This window comes from Mus pahari, chromosome 5 (assembly GCF_900095145.1).
Source record: "Mus pahari chromosome 5, PAHARI_EIJ_v1.1, whole genome shotgun sequence".
Taxonomy (NCBI): domain Eukaryota; kingdom Metazoa; phylum Chordata; class Mammalia; order Rodentia; family Muridae; genus Mus; species Mus pahari.
This window is the reverse complement of record NC_034594.1, coordinates 86,515,916-86,526,779: the sequence shown is the minus strand read 5'-3', so window position 1 is coordinate 86,526,779 and position 10,864 is coordinate 86,515,916. Positions and strand designations below refer to the sequence as shown.

The window sequence follows — 10,864 nt, the reverse complement described above, 5'->3', positions numbered from 1 at the left end:
GATTTCTATTCAACATTTCTTCACTAAAACAATTGTCTCGAAAAACCAAATATATATATATATATATATATATATATATATATATATATATATATATATATATTGTATGATCATGGTAAAGATTCAGTAGATAAACAAAAAGATGTAATACTTAAATTCACATTAATGTGAGAATGTCTCTTACATGATTTTAATCATTCATGAAGAAACAAGCAATGTTGCACTGTATAAGATTTGTTTGATAAATGTGAAAACAATGTAGTGGTATTTAAGGATATGTTGATGTTACTCTTATTCTACTTAGTGTGACTGTGCTTTTGAAAAATGAATGGATAAAATATTCTTACTTAAACAGTTTAATATAATAGAATCTTGCTAACTTTGTCCTAAAGAATTTTTCATAAAGTACTTTTACATGTTAGACTTTTATTTATTCCCTTACAAAGACATCTATCAATTTGTCATCATTTTGTTGTAAATACATAGTGTTGCTTTTGAGAAATGGAATAAAGTAAAATCATAGGAGGCTTAGTTTAAATTTAGGAAAAGATGTTGGCACTTCACAAATTTTTTGATCACTCTTGAGCTATATATAAACACACATATAGACAGACAGGCAGGCAGACAGACAGGAGAGAGAAAGACTCAACAATAATGAAAATGTCCAATAATTTGAAAGAGAAAAAAGAGGAGGTAAATATAAATGTGTTTTGAGAGGAACAAATTGAGTCATACTATATTTATCCAAACTTTATTTCCAAACTAAACTGTAATTAGACTCAGGCAGGAAAACAGCTCAGATTTGGAGTGAAGCTAGTCAGGATTATTTTAACAGTTATTTAGATGATATATCATACATATTTCCAAATCATGAATAATATATACATATAGAATATAAAATCATATGCTATATGCATACATGATATATTATAATATAATATAGACAGTACATATACATATGCATAAAATATGTTTCAGTTGTGTATATAATACATTTGTTTATATTTTTTGCAGAAACTACAAAACTGTGTCTTTTTCATTTCCTTTTTTATTGATCATTTTATTCATTTACATTTCAAATGATATCCCCCTTTCCAGTTACTCCTCCACAACCTTTCCCATCCCATTTCTGCCCTCCCCTCTCCACTTTTATTCCATTAGGGTGCTCCTTCCCACACTCATTCACTCCTGGTTCATCACTCTAGCATCCCCCTGTGCTGGGGCATCAAATCTCCACAGGACCAAGGGCCTCCTCTCTTATTGATGTCAGATAACATCTTTTATTATTTAACTAAAATGTAATTTCTTCATGTTCTCTCTCTTTCTCTGTCCTATTTCTCATATGTCTGTTTCCTCATTCAAAATTCATTTTCCCCTTCTATATTTAAGTTACCTATACATATACATGGAGACATCCATAAATGAGTATCCTGAGTCTACTCAGATTACCTGTATGAATGTATTCTTTGGACTGATCCATTATTATGGGTTTAATCAACCAGGAAGCTCATCCCTTGGGGAGATTAATTTCTCCTTATTTTAGAAGTTAATCACGTGTATTTTTTCGTCTAGCTATAGAGCACCACAAAAGTTCCCTCATGAATATTTATATGCCAAGTATTGCTGGAGCTGTTAGAGCTTTAGGTCCAATTATTCCTGAGATTTCACAGGTGCATTGCTTTCATGACTAAATGGTACAAACTCATAGAATAATTCCTGTTTACTCTGGCTCTTACAAACATTCTTCTCACTTTTCTGAGTTGTTCCTTGATTCATAGGAACACAACCATTGAAAATGTTTCTGTGTTAAGGATGAATACATTTTTAGCTGACATTTCTATTTTAAGATTATGGGGAAGGCCAGGGCCAAGTAGTGGGAGTGGGTGGGTAGTGGAGCAGGGGCGGGGTGGGGTATAGGGAACTTTCGGGATAGTATTTAATAAATAAAGAAAATAATAATAATAAAAATTGTAATGATAAAAAAGATTATGCCTTTTTTGACATTAAATATAATTGTATCAGTTCTACTTTTTCTTTTCTCCCCCCAAACTATCATCTATACCACCTTTCCTTATAGATGGAAACATAGGAGTTAATCATTTGTTTCTATTAAATAAGAAACCTTAATTAGCATATATTTCACCAACAATAGAAGCAGAGTCTCTCAAACAATTGATCATTTGCACTGAGAGATTCATTATTATTTTTATAATGAATTTGCCAATTGTGTATGAATTATACTGGTGATGCTTAAATTGAAGCAACTGTAAAAGTTAATTTCAAAGTCAATGAAAATTAAGAAAAGCAGAAATATATAAAATTACATCATAGTCTTTGTGTTGTAGAATGGTGGACTTTAAAGTTAATAACTAGAAAATATGAATAAGAATTAAGATGAAGCATAAATATGCCAAACTTTTAGAAAGTCCAGCCTTTGTTGAATATGTGAACGTATATACACATGCACATAAATATGTGGTTTTGTGCATATTCTTCCTCAATCCTCATTGTTCTGATCAAGGACAGATCAAATCTGAAACATAGTATAATTTTAAGTTGCCTAATTATAATGCCATTGATTCTCAATTTTACATAACTGGCCTGGAGAAATGGCTCGGGATGAATGAGTGCTTGCTGAATAGAATAGAACACTTGAGTTCAGATTCCAGACTTACCTAAGCACCTGTACATCCCCACGATTACCAGTAGCACCAGTGATGGGAAGAGTGAAAGCAAAAGGATACCTGGACTGCTTGACTAAGTGCCTAGCTGAGCAACTGACCCTGTTTTAAACTAGAAGGATAAAGAGAGAACAGGACAATAGATTACTCCTTTCACTGACAAGCACAAGCATATTCATGTACTGAAACATGAATATGTGAGCATATATCACCCTCACATGGGGATACATAAAATAATCATACAAAATAGCAGCTTCATACTAAAGAATAGTGGGATTCTTCTCCAGAAATCAAATTCTTTATTAAGCTCTCATAACAAGGGTACCTGTGAATTTATATAAAACAGTTTTTATTCACTCAAAAGATTTTGATCTAATTTTCCACACAGTTAACTAATTATGTTGTGTGATGCATAAATCAAATATATTAGGTTTTTTATTTAGTACAAAGCGAGGTAATAACATTAAGTATTCAAGTACTTAGGTTTTTGTTACAAGATAATTATGCCACAATTTGTCATTCTTTTTTGTTTTTAAGTGAAAGGAAAACTTTACAGCAATGTGGTGTACATTTCTTTTTCTTCTTTCTTACTTGCATAATTATATGTTAAAGATATTTTAACATGTAAAATATTATGAATTTCTTCAATTAGCGAACTAGGGCTTTTCTGAGAGTTTCATCAAGCAAAGACATCTGGTTTAGGTCTTGAAACTAGAGCTGGGAGTCTATGAAAAAAGATTATACAGAAGCATAAGAGGAAATAGAAAAAAAAATGAAAAATTTGTAGGTTCAAGGGACAATTTAAGAACGCTTCTTACCCAGTGCCTTATACACAAATTAAATTAATTCTTTCTGGGATATTTCTTTACAGTATTTTAATCACTACATTCGATGCATCTTTTTTAAAACCACATGAAGCTACCTTGTCTGTATGTTGAACAGCTGCGATGGTTAAGATTTTGAAGCAATGGATGAAACACTTTCTTTTCACCCATTTTGTTGTACCATGGTTTTTAATTAAGTTGAGATTTTTGGTTAACAATTATATTAATAGCTATTTGCTAAAAGTATCCTGCTTTGTTCAATAATGTTAAAAAAAATACCAAGGCAAAAAAGAAACAAAACAACCTAATCAGAGTCAGTTTTTACTTTCAGCAGTTAAAATACGTGGGGTGTTTATGATATTGACTTTCTGGGAGATTTGATGAAATTATCTGTGAAGAAACCTGAAAAGTCTACTTAATTTTGTGCTTTTCTTATCATTCTTATGTATAAAGAACATAGTTCTTCAAAAAATGATTTTTCATAAGGATCATGATTTGAAGTTGTATGTTAATAGAAACACAAAGAAAAGTTCAGTTCTTTGAAATACTTATTTGGTATCTCTTAATGTTTACTATAGATGTACAGTTAATTATGTCCATATGTTGAATTTTAATAATATCACTTATGTGTCTACATTATTTAAAAAAATAACTCAAGTAGATATTCACAAAGAGATTTAGGAATATTAATTCAATGTACCTTTTGTCAACTGATACTTCTTGTAACTCATTACTATAATGTTTGCAAATGCTTTTCACCATTATTTATTTATTTCAGCTACAGGCTGCTTTAATACATTTGATAATATTTTCAAGTTCCTCCATTCATCACACATCTTGGAAAAATCATAAATAATATGCAGTAATGAAAGATTTAATTGCTTATTTTACAAAAATGCATGTTTACTATCCCCAGAATTTAAGGGAATAAGTCTATTGATATAGGTATATTCTCTTGTTTGTATATTACCTAAAAATTTGTCCTTTGAAATGGGAAGAACAGCATGATTTTCTTTAACATAATCATTTTGTTTGCTTTATAGAATGAGATTTATTGTCCAGTAAGAGCTAAATCTGAGTGACTGTTAATACATTTGTCATCTTTAGGAACATTTGTCATCAAGGTGACAGCCAATGATGCAGATGATCCTTCAACTGGCTATCATGCTCGCATCCTATATAATTTAGAACGAGGCCAACCATACTTTTCTGTTGAGCCAACAACAGGTATATGTGAATTAAGAAAAAACCAATATGATTCTTCATGTTTCTCAAGAGGAAAAATGTCAGCACAAATCATCTGCTGAAAACATTTTCTTCATAGATGCCATGTTTCAACATAATGTGATGTCATTCACTAATAGTTAAATTAAATGAGACATTTTATGATTTAGAGATTGGATTTTTCATATATCTCTCATAGAATATTTACATGTGTGATAAAAAGTATCTATGCAGTAAATCTTTTAAGTCTATCAGAGATTTAAAAAGAGCAAAGAACTGTAAAAAATACGGGAAGTAAATATTACAGGAAGCTAACCAGACATCATACAGCAAAAGACAGAAAGCAAATTAAAATGTCCCACCTTCATTAAATATCAGGAGCATAAAGCTAAAAACCAAAAAGATGCATTTGCATTCCTAACCAGATATCTAATTTACTGTATAATATTAAATATATATTATGGTGTCACAAGTTAAGGAAGTCCATTGCAAAACAGCTTTTATTTTGTACACTTTTGTCTTTATATCTGAAACAGGGCCATCTTATACTTGTTTGTTTGTTTGTTTATGTCCTTTATTTCTTTTTTCTATTTCAAAGTGGCTTTTTTTATTGGACATTTTATTTATTTACATTTCAAATGTTATCTCCTTTTGGGGTTTTCCCCCAGAACTCCCCCATCCCATCTACTCTCCCCTTGCTTCTATGAGGCTGTCACCCTACTCACCCACCAACCCTGCCTCTCCGACATGTAATTCTCCCATACTGGGGCATCGAACCTTCACATTGATGCCCGACAATACAATCCTCTGCTATATTTGCAGCTGGAGCCATGGGTCCCTCCATGTGAACTCTCTGTTGTAAGGTCTTTTGAGTACATATGCTCTAGAGCAGTATAGAGATTGATTAATTTCCAGATTCCTCAGGAAATTCCACCATGATTTTGGGAGTGGCCAAAACAGTTTCCCCTCCCAGTAGCAGTAAATTTTCTCATTTCTCTGCTTTTTAATTTTTTCTTTTATTTTATTCCTTCATAGAATCTTGTTTGTTAAATTCTGATTTTGTACTAGGCATTATACCACATAAAGGATTTTTAAAGGTTTGATCCTATGACCTCTTAAATAATAAGAACAATTAAAAATTATAAACATAGGCTTTTTATCATAGGACTTAGAACTCTCTAATAAACATGTGGATATAAATTAATATATATATATTTAAGCAGTCAAGAATTCCCAAGTGAACATAAAGATTCAAATGAAAAAAAAAAAAAAAGTGAGCCGGGCATGGTGATGCACGCCTTTAATCCCAGCACTTGGGAGGCAGAGGCAGGCAGATTTCTGATTTCTAGGCCACCTGGTCTACAAAGTGAGTTCCAGGACAGCCAGGGCTATACAGAGAAACCCTGTCTCAAAAAAAAAAAAAAAAAAAGTGAAGGTAACTTTAGATTTCTTGTAAAGGAAGATTTTGCTGAACCCAGGGTGATGACCTAATGTTCCAAAGTAAAGTAAAGAACAGACTAACCTCCTGGCTTATGGGGAAAATATAAAAGACAGAAACTCATTCTTTAATTGGGAAAAGCTGAGGCTCCTGAAATACTTAGATTATACTTACTATCCTATTGTATTATAGTTATAGACTTATTTAGTAATATGATAATAGTCCTGATCAAATTAGTGTCCAATTTTACTATTGTTGCAGATCTCTATGTTAGTAGCTTGCATATATCAGAGTGTTACATCATAGGGTACTTAAGATGTTAACTAGAAAAAGGTCATGAGAAATAGTAACTGGAATTGTATTATTTATTTTTAAAAGGAGTCATAAGAATATCTTCTAAAATGGATAGAGAGTTGCAAGATACATACTGTGTAATTATTCAAGCCAAGGACATGCTCGGTCAGTCTGGAGCCCTGTCTGGAACAACGACTGTATCAATTAAGCTGTCAGATATTAATGACAACAAGCCAATATTCAAAGAAAGTAAGTAGAAAGTAACTTGAATTTCCATTTTATTTTATATTGTGTGAATATGCAGCTTAAAATTACATAAAATAAATGTGCTATTTGTTTATACAGTTGAATTATTCTAATGTGAAAACATCAGAGAAAAAGTAATATACCTGTGCTTTACTGCTGCAGTGACAAATCCCCAGAAGCTGATGACTTATCTATTGTTTTTAAAATCTTTAGTAGGGGCTCACTAGGCTACAGTCAAAATTCCCTGGACATTTCCTATATCTCTTGGGCACAATCTACGTCATTCTTTATTAGACTGTTGACATTCGTCTGATGTCTGTGTAGCTAGTGTTTCCTTAACGGCTGTTAGCTGGGAGTCAATCATAAATCCAAAGGTTTCCTGAAAATTCTTGACTGACGACACATCTCAGCAGCATCTAGTAAACTAAATATTTCTCACACCTCACATCTATGCTAAATATTTTTGCCTCTATTTCCACTTTGATGGTTTCACATGATTAGAGTAGAGAGCTAAATGAGTCAGGCTAAACTCTCTGTGTCAAGGCCAACTTATTAGCAGATTATTCTACCTGCGAGTTTGATTCCTTTTGCTAGTTGAAGAAACATGTTCATGAACTCATAGGGAATTGAGGTGAATATTTTTTTTGAAACTGTTCTTTTGTGCATCTGTAATAATAATTTAACAAGTAATTTTAGTTCTTGTTCTTGAACGAAGAAAAAGTTACATTTGCTCTAATCAATTATTACATACATCAAGTCATGAGAAATTTTCAGGTAGTCATAGGTTAGGAACAAAAATAAATTTACAGGCATTTTTTTGAAACATGAACAATTATCAATTATTATAAAAAAACACAGGATGAAGAGAATAGTATATATGATTATCAACCATAGCATAATTTTTGGACTTTGATTGTAGATATGCAGATATGAAACTGTCATTCTGTTTGGCTTCCAGTTTTGATAGAGTTTAATATTTTGTTAAGCTACTTTTATTTTGTTTATTTTTTGTTATTATTTTCATTGTGTTTATGTATTTTTAAGGTCTGGTGTCAGTCTGTAGGGCCCAATGATTCCCAACTCATGACAATTCTTCTGCCTCAGTTTTCCAAGTGCAGAGAAAAGTCATGAGAGATAGCATCTAGTAAAACTATCTTTTAATTGCCTGTCCTTCTGTCTGCCTATCTTTCACATTCCTTAGAACTGTTTCCTTTTGCAATTCTCTCTATATACTAGCACCTTCATTCACAGGATGGCACTTTACCTAGTTGTTTTCCAACTTTCAACTTTGTTGAACTTTCATCCTTGCCATTACTCATGGGTTTAATGGAATTACAGTTATAGTAGATTTTAATGTGTAAGCATGTACAAAACTTTCCTTCTTTAATGATTATAGAAATAAACCTACTCAGACAATATTTGCCAATCATAGAAATATTAAATCATTTATCCTAACAAAAGAGTGTTATATACTTCATAATGACACTGGTCAGCATTTAAAAAAAAGATATAGCGTATATAACACTTGTGGTATTAGACTCAAATGGAACTTCTCCCTTTATATATGTTGCACAGTTGTAAGATGTGGTATATTTTGAAAAGTTCATGTTATATTCTCACCTATCCTTTGACTCTCTTTTGCTTAGTTATTTCTCATCCCAATTACTAACAAGTTCAAATATTATAGTTCTCATGCAGAAATCTTATTATCTGAAACGATTAAAATAAATCTTAATGAATTTGTCAAGTCAAACACTACACTGCATGCAAAGTTATTGATTTAGTTCACAGGATACTATTCCAAATATACGTCAAGTGTAATTTCTTACTTTGTATGAATTGATGATTAATAGAACACATTTCATAATAGTTCTACTATTTCATAATAGTTTTCAACATTTTGTTAGCAAATTAGCATATACATAGACAAAACACACAGAAACGCACATATATCATGCACACCATATCATGCCACACACATACATAAAGACACACACACATTTAACACATCCACCCCCACACACATCTACACATACACACATACATAGAGACACACAAATGCTTCACACATACACACATACACATGAATACTTAAAACCCAGACATATAGGTACACAACTCATCATCTGATAATGGAAAGTAATTTTATTGAAAGCTTTCAGCCATTTGTTTTCATGTTTTATTTCTTACACCAAAACTTAAATAGTCTGAGAATTCTCTTGATTTGGCCTCTAAAATGGTTAAGAGCTTCCCACTACTTCAGTTCTCTGTCCTTGTTTCACTTCAATAACTTCATCTCTCCTCTCATCACACTGTTCTCATCTAATTTTTGTGCTTGTATCATTGATCTACTTTCTCTACTCCACATAGCTTTAGTGAAATTAGCACAGCAGATAACCTCACCATAGTGTTTCATCACATGGAAAACAGTCAAATCAATGGTACAAACTAGTTTCAAATAATGCTTAAAAAGGATCTGTCTTTATTGCCCTGTCCAGGAGAACATGAATCAAACTCTACCATTTGTTCTGTGCTATGCTCTTAGAAAACTTAAGACTTTGCTCTTTTAATATTCTAGTATTTTATTTCCACAAATATCACTAATTTCAGTTCATATCCCAAAGTCTTTTCAACTATGAATCATTCTTACATTAGAACAAACGAAAAACAATCCCACTACAGTATCACGTTCCCACTTACAGATATCATGGTTATTACCTGTTTCCCTTTTAAGACCATAAACTGAAGAAAAAATTATATACATATTATTTTTCATATTATCACAAAATTTTAGAACATGATTTTGAAAGGAGTCTATGTTGAAACAACATTAAAAAATAAAAGGTGAACTGCATAGAAAAAAAAGTGTTGAAGAATAAAATACTTTCAGTATTTCTAGTATTGAAAAGAGTAGCTAAGTATAAACTCAATAATATCTAAGTCCAAAGATTCATATTTCTATCATTTTTATGACTATTTTTATTTAGGTATATGTGTCTGACTACACCATATGGATGTGTGTCAAAAGACAGAATCCAGAACCCCTAAAAAATGGGTTGCAGATATTTGTGTAGCCCCTGCGATAAGATAGGTTCTGGGAACAGAACTTGAATGTTCTACAGTCAAGTCAGTGCTATTAACTATTGATCCATTGCTCAATTCCCATAAACAACTTTTAAATGTATGATAGCAAGTCACTATGTTACTTTCTGTATCACACATATTTTTCAACTGAAAGAAATTCTAGGGCACAAATCGTTACTTTTGCTCTAAAAATAAAGTAATAGAATATCAGTAATATTTAACTAGTATTTCTTTCATATTTAAAACTGTACAAAACTTCCAAAGGAAATCTGTGAAATGATTTGAGAAAAGTCATAAAAGAATTAACATGTCTTTAAATAATTTCATTATGTAGACTGCTTTTGACTTTACAAATTACCATATTTAGAATATTGACATAAAAGAATATTTCTGTATTTCAGCACATACTGTGAATAATGATAAATATACTTATTAGTTTTATATGTACAAATCTAAATTGTAGCTAGCAAAAAAAGTCATGGTTTTTCATGGAGACTACAAATACAATATGCTAAAATTGCAAGTTTAATGTGGTAAAAATGTATTCATAATATTTGGAATTTTGCTTGTAAAGGTTTCTACCGCTTCACTGTATCTGAATCTGCACCCAGTGGAACATCAATAGGGAAAATTATGGCATATGATGATGACATAGGGGAGAATGCAGAGATGGAGTACAGCATTGAAGATGATGATTCAAAAACATTTGACATAATCATTGACAGTGACACCCAAGAGGGGATAGTTATACTTAAAAAGGTACATACATTTAAATTATTTACTTTAATGAGTAGTGCAAAATCTAAACAAAAATATATAATTATTTATGGTTATTGATTATATTTTACTTCACTAATAGTTTAACTGATGAGATCATGATATGTAGCTTGGAAGTGCAATTAATTTAGAAATGAGTGATGTAGATTTATAAAATACTTTTTAATTGGCATGTTCAAATTTTAAAAAAATTCAAGTGATGAATAATTTGGAAAAAATACCTTAGCTAATAAGACATTAATTCTCAATTTTCTAAAATATTTATGCTCATAAATTCATAATATTATTACTGAAGT

The 10,864-nt window shown here is 31.2% G+C and overlaps 1 protein-coding gene across 1 annotated transcript in view; it reads left to right on the top strand.

Moving 5' to 3' along the window:
- The window catches only part of Cdh19 (cadherin 19), an 86,653-nt gene that overhangs the window by 37,953 nt on the left and 37,836 nt on the right, over positions 1-10,864 (top strand). The window contains exons 4-6 of the mRNA XM_021199082.2: positions 4,613-4,732; positions 6,546-6,710; positions 10,366-10,550. Coding sequence (XP_021054741.1) covers positions 4,613-4,732; positions 6,546-6,710; positions 10,366-10,550 — 470 coding nt within the window. The remainder of the gene's footprint in view (positions 1-4,612; positions 4,733-6,545; positions 6,711-10,365; positions 10,551-10,864) is intronic.